Genomic DNA, 14,014 nt, shown 5'->3' with positions numbered 1-14,014 from the left:
AGCGTACTGGAGACAGCGCTTTAGGCGGATAATTGTACCGGGCTGTTAGAATATTTTTTTTCTTATTTTGGACGAGCACAAATGTTGTATTGAACAATTAAAAAGCCGCTGTTTTGAATCAAATATTTCATGCATTTATTAAATACACAGCATGAGCTTATATATGATTTGTCGCGGTTCTAGCGTACCCGAAAGCGATAGGCGGAATCACGGTACTGTGATGGCCTGACACCATCCGCTAAAATGATGAGCACACAGCCTTTTTTACACCTAATGTTCAGCATCAAAATAGCAGCTCAAAAGAATCAAAGAAGCGACGATAGACATTTCGAAATTTAACACTTCCACTGCAATGACTGTCGAGGCCATTCGAAAAGTGCCTTTCAACAGCTTCATGCTGTTTCCAGTTGTCTTTCTTCTGGTATGCGCCGGCGCTGGTTTCGTGTTATCGACGGCGTCCAACCAAAGCTTCGTCTCAAACGAAGCTTTGAATTGCGCTGTGGGCGTTAAACCCAATAGACGCTTGAGGATGCAGACATGGTCAGCAAATGATAAAGAGTATGGCAGGCCGGAAGAGAGAGTAAACGTCAAGGTGCCTGGTGTAGAGAAACTTAAAGGTTTAATCAAGTCTGGGACTGCAAATCTCGAAAAAATCGCAAGTCGCGCCAAGACTAGGCTGGCCTCCAACAACAAGAAAGCCGCAGAACTCAGCGCAGGAGAGGCCGAGTCGAAGCGTATTGCGAGCGCCTTGGCTTATTCTGTGCCCAACAATAACCCCCAGAAAGCCGCCGAAGACATTGTTTCAAAACGAAGCATCGGTGCAATGGAGTCATCGGCTCTCTCTGTGGATAATATCAACAACCACAAAGCAAGAGAAGACATTGTAGCGAAGCTCGGTGTAGAAGCAGTCGAGGCCAAACGTACGGATTCGGCGCTGACCCGACCTGTGACCAACATCATCGTCCACAGGAGACCTGAGCTGAGCGATGAGGCGTTTATGTCAGAACTGACCGCCAAGTACGGCGATGAAGCTCTGACCAAGCTTCTGGTTGAAGCACAAAATCCTAAAGCGTCGAAAGTTGCTACGATGGTTAATCTCTCCAGTTGGATTCGTGGATTAGTCAAAAGAAAACGGCGGGAGAACTCTACAAACATCTGAAGATAGACATTGCGGATACCGATTTCTTGGCAAACCCTTTGTTAAACACGTGGATTGCATACGTGAACAGGCTCAAAGAGGATCCGTATGGATTCTTGCTGCACAGAATGACTAAACGCTACAAACCGGACGAAATAACTACAATTCTGGCTGCAGCCAGCGACAACGACAGAACGAGCAACATTGCTAAAATGTTGAAGGTGGCCGTTTCCAAAAGAAAAAAACGGAAGAAGACATCTTGAAGCTTCTACCTTTAAGCTCCGAACAAGGAATTGATTTTTTTAAGCTGCCAAAGCTGAATAGGCTACTTTCCGACGCGGCTGTGCTACGTGAGGATTCGTATGGGTTTTTGGCTCTCGAGCTGACGAAAATCCATGGCGAAGAGGGGCTGGCTAACATGATAGTCAAAGCAAAGGTCGACCGCAGTACGAGGAGCACGGCTAAGGATCTGGAAAAAGCAATGTTTAAAACCTGGTTAGACAAAGGTAAAACGGTCGATGACGCCTTGAAGCTCCTCCGTCTGAATCCTGACCAGGGATACGAAATGCTGAAGAATCCAAACTTCAAGTCGTGGTTCTTGTACGTTAAAAAAAACTGGTCAAAACTTCGTCGAAGTGCTGTACCATAAACTGAAGACGCGATTCAGCGATGAAGAGATATTGAAGATGTTTTTTGCTGCTAAGAGAGACGACCAGACGGCTGTTTATATGTCTGGAATGGACGGCGTTCTCAAAGACCATTGGTTTGGACAAAAGAAAACTGCGGGAGATATCTTCACCCACCTCTCCCTACACGAAGACGGCACGTCAATTTTTCAAAACCCTTTGCTGACTACTTGGTCGTCCTACTTTAAAAAAACTACACGAGGGGGAAGCGGACAGTGTGATGTTGTCGGTGATGACAAAATACTACGGTAGTGAAACACTGAAGAGCATGGTTGATCAAGCACTACGCAGCACGATACCAAAAACACTCAAGGGTCCAGCATTACGACTGGAGCAAACAATGTGGCTACTGAAAGGAAGAACACCACAAGAGGCTTTTAGCCATTTAAAGCTTTACAGAAAAGGGGATGATCTTTTTTTTGATCTCGCGTTTCCAAAGTGGGTCTCCTATGTCAACAGTCTGAACAAGAATGAGAATGAGTACGCTGATATATCAGAGCTAGCAAAGCGCTTTGGTGGCGATGTGAATCTTGCACGAGCCCTTCATGAGGCTAAGATCAGAACCGGGGATTCGGCAGATACGATTGTCTCTTTGCAAAATCTGCAGTTCAACCATTGGAGATGGAAAAATAATTGGGTTCCGGAACAGCTCAAGAATGATCCAAATCACTTGGCTGTTGATCCATGTTTGAGCTGACTTCACAAAAAGCCTACCCTCGGCTTGTACTGTAGTATGGAAGGATTAGACGTTCCCAAGTCTCAATGGAAATGAATGATTTCTTACGTTTCCTTAAAATATTACTGCTACTAGCAAACCAGGCATACCAAATCGATCGATAGCAGACTGTTTTTTCTTAGTTTCAGGTACATAACGCAGTATATACAGCACTTCAGATTGTCAAGATTGTATACAACCCCCCCCCCCCCCGCCCCCATACTGCACGCACCAACTCCAACTCCAATTTAATTTAATGCACAGCTAACCTGCGAGAGTACTGAGCACTGAATTTGTACTCAGTTATACTGTAAATTTCGGCTGCAGAACGAGCTGCTTACCGATAGAGTGCTAAAACTGGGTGCACAGAGTGAGGTGATCGAACATAGATCAAGTATGAAATAAGGATAGAACCCGAAGAAAGTAAGATGGGATCAATACAGATTAAGACGGAACGAGCTGCTTGGCCGACACTGGAACCAATAGAACCAACAGTACGTCGACGATGAATTTATGACTCGAAAGAGTGTCACGGTGTACAGTTAGATGGTGGATTGACGATGCTGGCTGACTGCCTGCAGAAGGTCTACTCACTCCAGACTCTCCGGACCACGTCCAAGCAAGCGGGACCTGCGGCCAAGACAGTGACGTTCCAAGTGTGAGGTCGTGAAGCAGCTGGTCGTGGCGGGAATTGGAGCTGGACCGCCACGCACGAGGGATCTGCTAAAAGGTAAGAAGCTCCAAAACCTCTTAGCGAGGTGAAATGAGGAAGTCAGTCGTGGATTTCCTTCTAACAAGAAACATAAGAATACATCAACTTTTACATTACTATCACAGTAGTGTCGCTAATACTACTACCTCCTACGTCGGCCCAAGATACTCACGACCCCGATAAGAGGAAGACCGCGACAATTTGGTGGAGAAGCAGGGTTTATTTCTAGCCGAATTTCGTAGGAGTACAAGCGTAAGAAGAAGCGTTGGCAACGGAGTGCCAAGGAAGAAGGAGAGAGAAGTGGGAAAAGGATGAGTGCTCAAGGATGGTCCAGCGAAGGACTTGGAGCCGGTGAAGGGGTAGGGGGATGGGCTCCTCCGTTGGAAAGGAGCCCGTGGAGATCCTCGAGGAGGAAGAGGAAGCGCGCGCTGAGAGAGCTGCTGACGACGGCACGCCGCAGAAACTTCAAGGGAGGGAACGCCAGGGAGATGGCGGGGAGCGTGGCACGCCGCAGCGAGCTGATCACGTGACGGGAGGACACGAGACACGAGCGGTCCACGTGGAAGGCGGGGACATGTTCAATGTAACGTCTCCGTCTCCGGGAACGAGAAGGATGGTTGAGTCTGTGTCTGGAACGCCTCAGGGTGGACAGATGTCCAACACCGTCCTTGAGCAGTGGGCACGTCAACCGGCACCGAGCGAAGGAACGACGCCTGCAAGGACGACGACGGGTACGCTCTTGGACGCTTCAGTGATGGACTCGGGAGGTCGCCGCGAGGTGGGGTTCGCCTTGGATCGGACTCGTCCCTCCTTGCAACCGATGGACGATTCTAGAAGGGACGTGCCCATGGTCACGTCAGTGTACGGACAACCCAACAACAACGTACCGGGCCAACAAGGAAGCCGACGTGTCCCAGGGGCAGCACATGTTGTTGCTGGAACACCTACGCGAGCGTACGTACCTGGTGGAAGTCGAGGAGCGACGCCTGTTCAATCGATGAGAACGCCGACGAGAGGAAGTGGGACGCCGACGACGGACCCAGCCTTACAGGCTCTCATCATGGACGGTCTCGCCCAACTGCTACAGAGGGCTGGAGTGACGAATGGAACGCCGGTGCCGTCACCAAGACCTCAAGCTACAGGACACGTGCCACGTACTGTGCCGACGCCGACCCGACCAATGACGTCTTCAGTGATGGGGTACCAAGGATCAATACACCGAGGATGAGGAATCAAACGCCGGTTTCGACACCTAGCCGAATGCCGATGGCTGCTATTCCTTCGTATGGGGGCGTGTCAATTCCAATGGCTGGTTCCCCGTGGAACGGTGGAGGTAGTGGAACGCCCCAACAGAGTGCGTTCTACCCTCTCTTCCAACCGATAATGACGTCGACACCTGGGTGGGCTACTGCTGGAACGATCCCCGCGTGGTCTTCAGCGGCCGCACGGCAGACAACTGCCGGCCCCAAAAGCGAAACGTATGGATTGCCGTTCCAGAGAACGTCTCCTATGAATGTTGCGACGTTCCAGGGACGAGCAGGAGCGCTAGGACAAGAGGGAAACGTGGGTGCTCAAGGAGGAAGGTACGCACCTAACGCAGTACCTCCGCGAGGGCAAGTGACGAGTCCGTACTACGACCAAGGAGTCCGCAATGGCTCGCACGGGTCAGGAAGAGGTGCTCAGCAGGGCGTTCCGATTATCGGTATCCCGACGGAATTGCGGAGCGCAGTGAAAGTTATCGTTCCATTCTACTCCGAGACGGCCACGTACGAAAGGGCGGCCGCGTTCTGGCGTTCCTTCGAGAAGTGTACGCTTGGTATGGACGACCAAATGCGGTTGACTGCCTTTGAGCAGTGTCTGAAGGGCAAGTTGGGCCAGGAATGGTGGTACAATGCGGGGATCAACGATTTTGAGACTCTGCGCGTGAGATTCCACAACCGCGTCATCTTTTAGAGGCCAGCTCAGTTGTGGAGCCGACTCAAGGCCGCAAAGAGGAATTACGGCGAATCGGCGGAAGAGTGGGGCGACAGGATCATCACGATGTGCGAGTACCTAACTAATCCCGAGTCTCGTATGCAGTACGAGTTCTTCCTTGATGGGTTAAGGAACAAGCAGATGCGTGCCGTTTTGAACGCGAACTTAGCTGCGTCGATCCAGGAAGCGTGCGCTTTATTGCTGTACAAGAATCTGCACCTCCCTGTGGAAGAAGAAGACGTGTTTGCGAATAGTGGAACGACGGTGAGGAACGTGAATGCGGTGACGTCCACGCAGTCGCAGATGCTCCAGCAGCTTCAACAAATGAACCAGTTGATGCTGAAGCAGCAGCAGAATCCTGGAACGTCACAAGGGTTCCGTGGCTCCTACGAACGTTCCAAGTACTGGCGTTCCAACTCCGAATGGGAACGTGGCTGGCGCACCGCTCGGACCTCTTCGCATCCGACTAGGACCTGACACGCGTACCACGGAAGGGGAAGAGTTTTGCGGACGCTGTGGTCGTGTTGGATGTGGACGTGAGACGTGTCCCCGTGGACAGGGCCGTTGCAATCGGTGTAACGAACTTGGACACTACTCGATGGAGTGCAACTGGTCAAGACCCCAAGGGAATTACCGGAACGGAGAGCGACGCCAAGCGGAATGTCTGCTGTGTGGTAAGGCGGGTCACCTGGTGGCGAGATGCCCGAGCCTCGATACTTTGCGAGGAATGATGCAGAGCGTGGCCGCCGGGAACGTGACTGCACCCGCTGGTACGTCCCAACAATGAAGGGGGCAGGAGGAAGGGGAAGGAAGTGTCGCTCCTTCCTCTTGCCTGGTTGGCGACACGGAGAGAGATGAGGGTTCACCGCGACAAGACTTGGCGGGTGAACAACAGAGGGCTCTCGGGAGAGGTGTGATGAGCGATGAAGGCGCTCGTGACGTTCCTGTCACGAGCAGAACGACGGAAATTGTGGAAACTAAGAGTGGAACGAGCAGAGAAAGCAGTCCGACTGAACGGACTGGGCTAGGACGAGACGAGAAGATTGAGGGCTCTACGGAGAGGCCCGCACGAGACGGGGTGGTCGCTGAGGTAGCAACGGAACGTTCCTCTGCGACGCTGAACTGGGAAAACGAAAAGAGGGCACGTTCAGAGTTGGTACAGGACGTCAGTAAGGGAGCAACGGAACGCCCCGAGACTGCGTCAGACGCCAAGAACGAGTGTCTAGAGAAAAAGGGCTCTATCGAGAGGCCCGTACGAGAGAGAGTGGTCGCTGAGGAAATAACGGAACGTTCCTCGGCGAAGCTAAACTGGGAAAACGGAACAACGGATCGTTCCAAGTTGGTGGAAGACGTCAGTAAGGGAGCAACGGAACGCCCCGAGACTACGTTGGACGCTGAAGAGAAGTGCCAAGAGAGCGAGGAGGTGGAGACGCTGTCCACTCGCTCAAAGCAGTACGAAGGCGCACTCGCAACGATCACGGAGGACGCATCTGGCACCAGGTCAAGTCAGTTCTTGGCAGTCATTGGACAAGTGAGTACAGGTCAAGAAAGGACAGAAGCGCAGAAGGCCGAGGAGGACGAGGAACGTACTAAGGGGAAGGATTCGACGCAGCACTACGAACGCCTGTTTACCGACGAGGAGCTGGATATGCTCGAGCACGGTGGCAGCCAGGTAGTGACGAATGAACCCGAGGAGTACGAGAAGGAACTGAAGAGCGATTATTCCCGATGAACGAGGAAAAGGTGCTGCTACGTGCCAAGCGGAACGCGGATGAACAAGGGAAGCCGACACTCGTGGAAATGAGTGCCGAGCTTGGGATACCGGAAGACGTGTTGGAACGTACCCGGGAGGTCTCATCTGGAGATCTCGGAACGCCAGAGTATTGGCTGGACTGGTACGCTCACACGCTAGAGACGTCGACTGAAGAGAAACGTGCCAATCGGGACTTCAAGGATGTCGAAGGAACGGGAGAGAAGTCGACGACGGTCGTTGGTTCCGTTACGACGGACGAGGATGAGCGTAAGGGCTGTACGGAGATGTCGGAGGACGCGCTGGAGAACGTGCTCGTGCAGAACGTTTGTGTCGGACTCGAAGAGGACGTCGTGCCGATCTCGGAACTCCCTGCGGAGGAGAAGGGAACGTTACCATTTCGGTGGCGTTCCATAATTCGTAACCGAGTGTACGACCTCCTTAAACAAGAGCAGAACGCTACGAAGGACCGTCAATCTGACGTTCCTGCGAGCGGGGGAAACGGTGATGCTGAAGACGACATCCCACCTTTGCGCGACAAAGAGGACGGAACTCAATTGGACGAGGACTCGTTCCGAGGATACCTCGTCGAAATGGGCGGAACGCTGGCTGAGACGTTCCAAAACCGAGCGTTGGCCTGGGCGCGAGACTATTTCGGGACAGAAGCTTCCGTTATTCGCGACAAGTTGTGCGACAGACGGGACGAGACGTCAAAAATAGTGACTGCGACCGTTGGGACAAGTTCCCGGAAGAGGGTGACTTTCGGTGCGACTATCAAGGACGGAGATCCCAAAATAGGAGAAGAGGAGCCCGAGGTTTATTCCTTAAACGTGAGAAGAGCTCCCAAGCCGCGGAGAAGCCCTGGGCTCGCGAAGTGAGCGGCGATAACGTCTTCGACGACGGTGAAAGTGTCGTGCCGGAGGGCAAGCGTGTCATCTGCAGCGTTGGTGGAGTGCAAGCGCTGTCGGACGGCTTCATCGATTGCTGCCCGTCCGAAATGCTGGCTGATACAGATGCGGCTGCCAGTCTCGTCGACAAGCGTGTGCTGAAGCGTCTCGGACGAGCCTCCGAACCGCTACGACCTTATACTGGGGGCTTGGATAGTGTCTCGGGACACAAGATTCGCGTTAGTGGGGTTATCGACTTGCCCGTCACGCTTGGAACGCTGGAGAAGACGCTTCCTTTCGTCGTGACCGATCATTTGTTCGTGGACGCAATTCTCGGAACGGACTCGCTAAGGGCGTTCCGTGCGGTGATTGACCTCGAAGAGCAGTCCATGACACTGAAGGAGACGGGAGACGTGATCCCGTTGGGTGCGACATGGGTCGAAGAAACCTACGCGGCTACGATATCGTCGACGGTGCGTTTAGAACCCGGACGTCAGGCCTTAGTGAGATCGAGCTTTCGCGGAACGATGAAGGGCCACTCAGTTGTGTTGGTCGAGGTCGTTCCCGGAACGGACGAGGCTTTGAGAGTCGCGAGGACGTTGTGTACCGTGACGGATGGAACGGTGTTGGTCGAGGTGTGTAATGCTTCCGCGGAAGAAGTCGAGATTAAGTCTGGCGCGTACGTCGCTGCTGTAACCATCGTTCCCAAGTCGGCGTTCGCAACCAGAGCCTCTAAGTCAGATGAAACGACGAGGAACGTAAGCGCAGTGCTGAGTACGGTGAAGGGGAACGTGACGGCTGAAGTTGGAACGATCGAGGCTGAGATGAGTGCCGCCTTGAACGACAGCGAGGAAGACGACTTCGAAGTGGACTTCGAAGACTCGTCACTCGGAGCAGAACAGAGGGGTCTCTTCGCGAAGATGTTGAAGGACCTGAGAGACTTATTCGTCGAAACTTCAAAGAAACCCGGAAGGGCGGACCTGCTACGATTCAGTATAGACACCGGAGACCACGCGCCTATTAAACAGCCTCCGTACAGAGTGTCGAAAGCTGAAAAGAGATGTCATGGAAGCAGAGATTCAAGAATACCTGGACCTCGGACTTATCAGACCGTCGACAAGTCCGTGGGCCAGTCCAGTGCTGATGATACGGAAGCCTGATGGAGGCGTAAGATTCTGCATCGATTATCGGAAACTAAACGCTGTGACCGTGAAGGACATTTATCCAATGCTTTGAGCGACGACATCCTGGACGTTCGGGGGAACGCGAAGCTTTTCTCCACTATGGACATCGCTTCGGGATATTGGAACGTTCCAATGGATCTCGACAGCGTGGAGAAGACGGCTTTCACGAGAAAATTCGGCCTCTACGAGTGGTTGGTTATGCCGTTTGGCTTGTGTAACGCCGTGCCTGCATTCGAGCGTCTGATGGAGAACGTTCTCGTTGATCTCAAGTGGAGGACGTGTCTCGTCTACTTAGACGACTGTGTTGTCTTCAGTGACGACTGTCCGACACATTTGATTCGAGTACGCCAGGTCCTGGAACGTTTCCGAGCGGCAGGGTTCAAGTTAAAGATGAAGAAGTGCCATTGGGGACGTGACCAAGTGGCGTTCCTAGGGCATATCGTGACTCCGACTGGAATCCTACCGAACCCTGAGAAGGCAAAAGCAGTGATGAACATTGAGAGACCGCATGACTTGCACACGGTTAGAGCATTCCTGGGTCTGACAAGCTACTTTCGACGCTACATACCGGGATTCGCTGCGATCTCTGCGCCGCTGGAACGCTTGAAGCAGAAGGACGTCGATTTTCGGTGGAACGACGACTGTGAGGGCGCGCTCCGACAACTACAACGAGCACTAGTGAAACCACCGATACTGGTGTATCCAGACTATAAGAAGAGGTTTAAGCTCTATGTAGATTCGTCACACTTAGCGGTGGGAGCATGTCTGATGCAAGAGGTTGACAAGAGAGACAGGGCGATCGCGTACGCGAGTAAGATGCTAGCTGGATCACAACGGAACTGGGTGAACAAGACAAGTGGAGCGACAGAAATTGAGTGCTGGGGAGTCGTATGGTCGACACGCAAGCTCCGGTGTTATCTGAGTCACGCGGAATTTGATCTGTACACTGATCATCAAGCTCTCACGTGGATTTTCGGCGAGACAACAAGAACGTCAAACGCCAAGTTGGCACGATGGGCTATGGAGCTGTCGCAACTACGGTTTAAGATATACCACAAGCCGGGAACGTCGATGGGACACGCGGATGGTTTGTCGAGACTGTATCACCGACCGGATGCTGGTACTGTTAGTGCCATCAGGATGGGGGACCTTCTCAACGACAGTGAGGAAGAGACTCCTGGAGTGCAAGTGCCGACTTCGGACGAAGCGCAGACTCAATCGGGAACGCAAGCCTTAAACGGAACACTGAGTAGGAACGTCACCGATGTTCCAATCCCAGTCGGGGAGCCTGCCGAGACTACGGATTCTAACGGAGAGACTGGGAGAAGTAACCAACAGATAGAGGATGCGTCCGCAGCTGTCGAGCCTCTCACGCAAGCGGAACAGGAGGAAACCTCGCAAGGGAGAGCCCTACAGGCGAACTCATCACCGATTGACGTGTTTGGGTTGGACTATGACAAGTTCGTGGCTGAGCACGAACGTGTGCCCTGGATGCGAGCACTGAAGGCGTTCCTGAAAGATGGAGCCTTGGCTCTTGATCCACAACTAAGAGTGAGTGTGCTGAAGATGTCTCCACACTACTTGATTCGAAACGGAGTTCTGGCACGTCTCGTACATCTAGGAGCACGTGCCGGTCCAGCCCGAACTGTGTGCGTTCCAACTGTCCCGTTACCGCTCATTGAGACGGTCCTGCACTATTGTCACGCCGACATCTTCTCTGCACACTTAGGGAGAACGAAGACGACGGACAAGGTGAGACGCCACGCGTATTGGCATGGGTGGAGGAAGGACGTGATCGAGTACGTGCGTGAATGTTCTATCTGCAGTGGAGGGAAGGGACACAGACCTTGGAGAGCTGGACTGATGCAACGGATGCCAGTTCAGGACTTGTCTGGTCCGTTCTCGCTACTTATAGTCGACGCAATTGGACCATTGGTCGTTACTCCTCGAGGAAACAAGTACATCCTGGTGTTTGTGGATTATTTCACAAGATGGGTCGAGGCATTTGCGGTCGCTTCGTTGGACACGATCTCGTTTGTGAACGCAATGATAGAGGGCTTTATCTGCCGACATGGAGTACCGGAACGTCTACTAAGTGATCGTGATTCCAACTTCATGTCCAATCTGGCCAAGCCACTGTATCAGACGTTGGGGATTAAGAAGTTGTTCGGAGCGGCGTACCACCCGCAGACACAAGGTCTGGTGGAACGTTTCAACGGAACGTTGATGGGCATGCTACGTATGTTTGTGAACGAGACGCAGACGGATTGGGACGTGTACCTGCCAAGGGTCCTATTTGCGTACCGGACGGCATATCACGAAGGCCTCGGTGACACCCCGTTCTTTAGTCTGTACGGACGAGATCCTGTACTACCTATCGACTTGGCGTTCCTAAACACAGGAAGGGACTGGAAGAGTAACGAAGTTGCGACGTGCCGCCGGAAATTGTATCGCTCGTTGCGTGACTCGCGTCGTCTTGTGGAACGACAACTACTCAAGGCTCAGGATCGACACGAGCAGAGGTTGGACAGCCAAGTGAAGGTGACATATGCTGAAGGAGACGCTGTCTGGGTGTACCAGTACTTTAGAGCCCGAGTGGGGGAACGCAGGACGAAGAAGCTGGCGTTCTCCTGGCACGGTCCCTACCGTGTTGTTGGCCAAGTCGGGGAGAACGCCTACAAGATCGCGATTCCAGCGCACCCGAACAAGGTCGTCACGGTAAACGTCAACCGTCTGAAGCGCTTTCAAGGACGCTGGAGTCGACCCTATGCAGACGAGAAGCCTGACAGAGTCGAAGAAGAAGAGGATGAGGACGGTACGGGTCCATTGGACGTCGAGGACCTGCCGTCGACGAGCTTTGTGGAACGTCTCTCTATTGGCGAAGAAGAAACGGCGTTCTCGGGTGTGTCGTCGCCGATAATGGACGTGATCGCGAAGAGAGTCGAAAAGCGTGAGTTGCAGTATCTCGTACTCACCGCCACGTATGAGACGTTCTGGTTGTCTCGAGCGGCGTTGGCACCCGAGTTTGGAACGATGATACGTGCCTTTGAGGACGCAGATCGGAAGAAGAGAGGTCTGCCGGAGTTGCGTCGGAAGGTCAGGTTGGTCGAAGCCAATGCTGATGTCGACGATGCTGAGGTGTTGTTCTAGCTGGCAACGGGAGCCGGTTAGAATGTGTGCAGTGGTGGGACTGCACGAGAGTGTTTGGGACTCGCTGAGTCTCAGAACACTGAGTGACGTGTACATATTTTCTATTTTGGAACGACCACGGGTTGTTCTTTGGGTTTTACGGAGTTGGGTATTTTGGGAACGTCACGAGCATACGAAGGCGGAGTGTGTCGGGGTGGAACGCGAAGGAGTTTGTGAAGCATCAGTTTGCAACGCGAAGGAGTTTGCGACGCATCAGTTTGGAGCGCGAAGGAGTTTGTGAAGCATCAGTTAAGCGTCAGTTTGGAACGTGAAGGAGTTTGTGGACCATCAGTCTGGAAAGTGAGGAAGTTTAGAAGCGGTAGTTTGGAGTCCGAGGGATTCGGATGCGTCGGTTTGGATCAAGAAGAGGCGTTTTGAGAGAGATTCATTGACGATAGAAACAAAGCGTCAGGAACCAGGCACGGCAACGAGAAACGACGGAACGTTACGGTTAAAAGGGAACGAGAGCTACGAACGGCTACATCGCAAAGACGTGCTACTTGGCGGCCTTCTTCTGGTCGTCCTCATCTTCGTCCTTGTCGATTTCCTCGTCGCCGTCCTCGTGCTCGACGAATTCCTCCTCTTCCTGCTCGTCTTCGTCGTCGTCGGCTTCGGACTCCTCGTCGTCGTTACCTGAAGCGTCTTCGCCGTCGGCCGCAGCTTCCTTCTCTTCGTCCTCGCCTTCATCTTCGAACTCGGACCACTCGTCGCGGCGACGTTCCGTACCGGACGGTGGACGGACAGGTGGAACTTCGTACGTTCCCGCGGTGATCTGAGCCATAATGTCGTCTTGAGACAGCTTGACGGCGTGGTTGTTTACGAGCGTCTGCCATGGTTCCTCGTTCTTCTCACCAGCCCAAGTTACGTTTGGCTTCGTGCTTGACATGGTGTCGCGGCGAACTCGCGCTAAGACAGCAAGGGAGAGCCGGCTCTTCTCGTCTGCATCCGGATTCAGCGCGTCCGTCGACTCGAGCAAAGAGCGCATGCTGGGGTACCCGTAAGTGTCGATATTCGACGGGTCCAGCGCGTTCTCGAGCGTAGCGTCATAGCGTTCCTTGTCCTTCTGCTTCAGGGTCGCTAGGTCCTCGGCAATGGGTTCGTTGTAGGGGCGGCCATCGCGTGTGGCTCTGCCAGGCTGGCCCCGAGCCAATACATCTCAGGGCGATTCTCCAACATCTCGAGGAAGGCATAAAAGCCCCATGTCTTTATGCAAATACTGGTGAAGGCCCAGCGGGTTGGACGGGCGCGCATCTATAGCTTGCGACGCTGAGTCATGGCCGCTGCAGTGGCAAGAGGAGCGTGTAAGGCCCACTCCCAGAAAGCACGGCGATGTGTCATCCAGAAACGCCAGTGTGCGCGGTATACTTGACTGAACTTGATTGGATCGTACCACATGGGACGTCCGGTCAAGGGTACGCAAGGCGCCAGGGCTTCTTACTCAAGAGCCTCTGCCTTCGTCAAGATGGCAGCAATAGCTCGACGAGCGGGAGCAGGGAGCAGCGCGACTCACGTCGAGAAGATGGCCGAACTCGTTGGATGGAACGTGCGCCTTCTTGGGTTTGCTGGCGACGCGAGCCTTTTTAGCGGACGACTTGGAAGTAGAGTCGTCACCGCTGGACTTACGCTTGCCTCGCGCGGGCGACTTAGGCGACTTGGGTGTCTTCTTGGAGGGCGACTTCGACTGCTTGCTCGACGACGTTGTCGACGCCGTAGCGGAGCCTGAAGAGGGAGTGGAGTCTGACGGCGCGGGGAGAGCCACGACGGTTCCTTGGAGAGAAG

General features: G+C 53.3%; 1 protein-coding gene across 1 annotated transcript; it reads left to right on the top strand.

Annotated features, from left to right (window-relative positions):
• Positions 1–352: 352 nt before the first annotated feature.
• Positions 353–1,159, top strand: PITG_19518 (secreted RxLR effector peptide protein, putative; the record flags this gene model as incomplete). Its single annotated transcript, XM_002996943.2, has 1 exon — positions 353–1,159. One exon carries the CDS (start codon positions 353–355, stop codon positions 1,157–1,159), a length of 807 nt encoding a protein of 268 aa, XP_002996989.1.
• Between the last annotated feature and the right edge of the window lie 12,855 nt (positions 1,160–14,014).

Source organism: Phytophthora infestans, genomic scaffold (genome assembly GCF_000142945.1).
Source record: "Phytophthora infestans T30-4 supercont1.95 genomic scaffold, whole genome shotgun sequence".
Lineage (NCBI taxonomy): Eukaryota > Oomycota > Peronosporomycetes > Peronosporales > Peronosporaceae > Phytophthora > Phytophthora infestans.
This window is presented reverse-complemented; position numbering and strand designations above follow the sequence as displayed.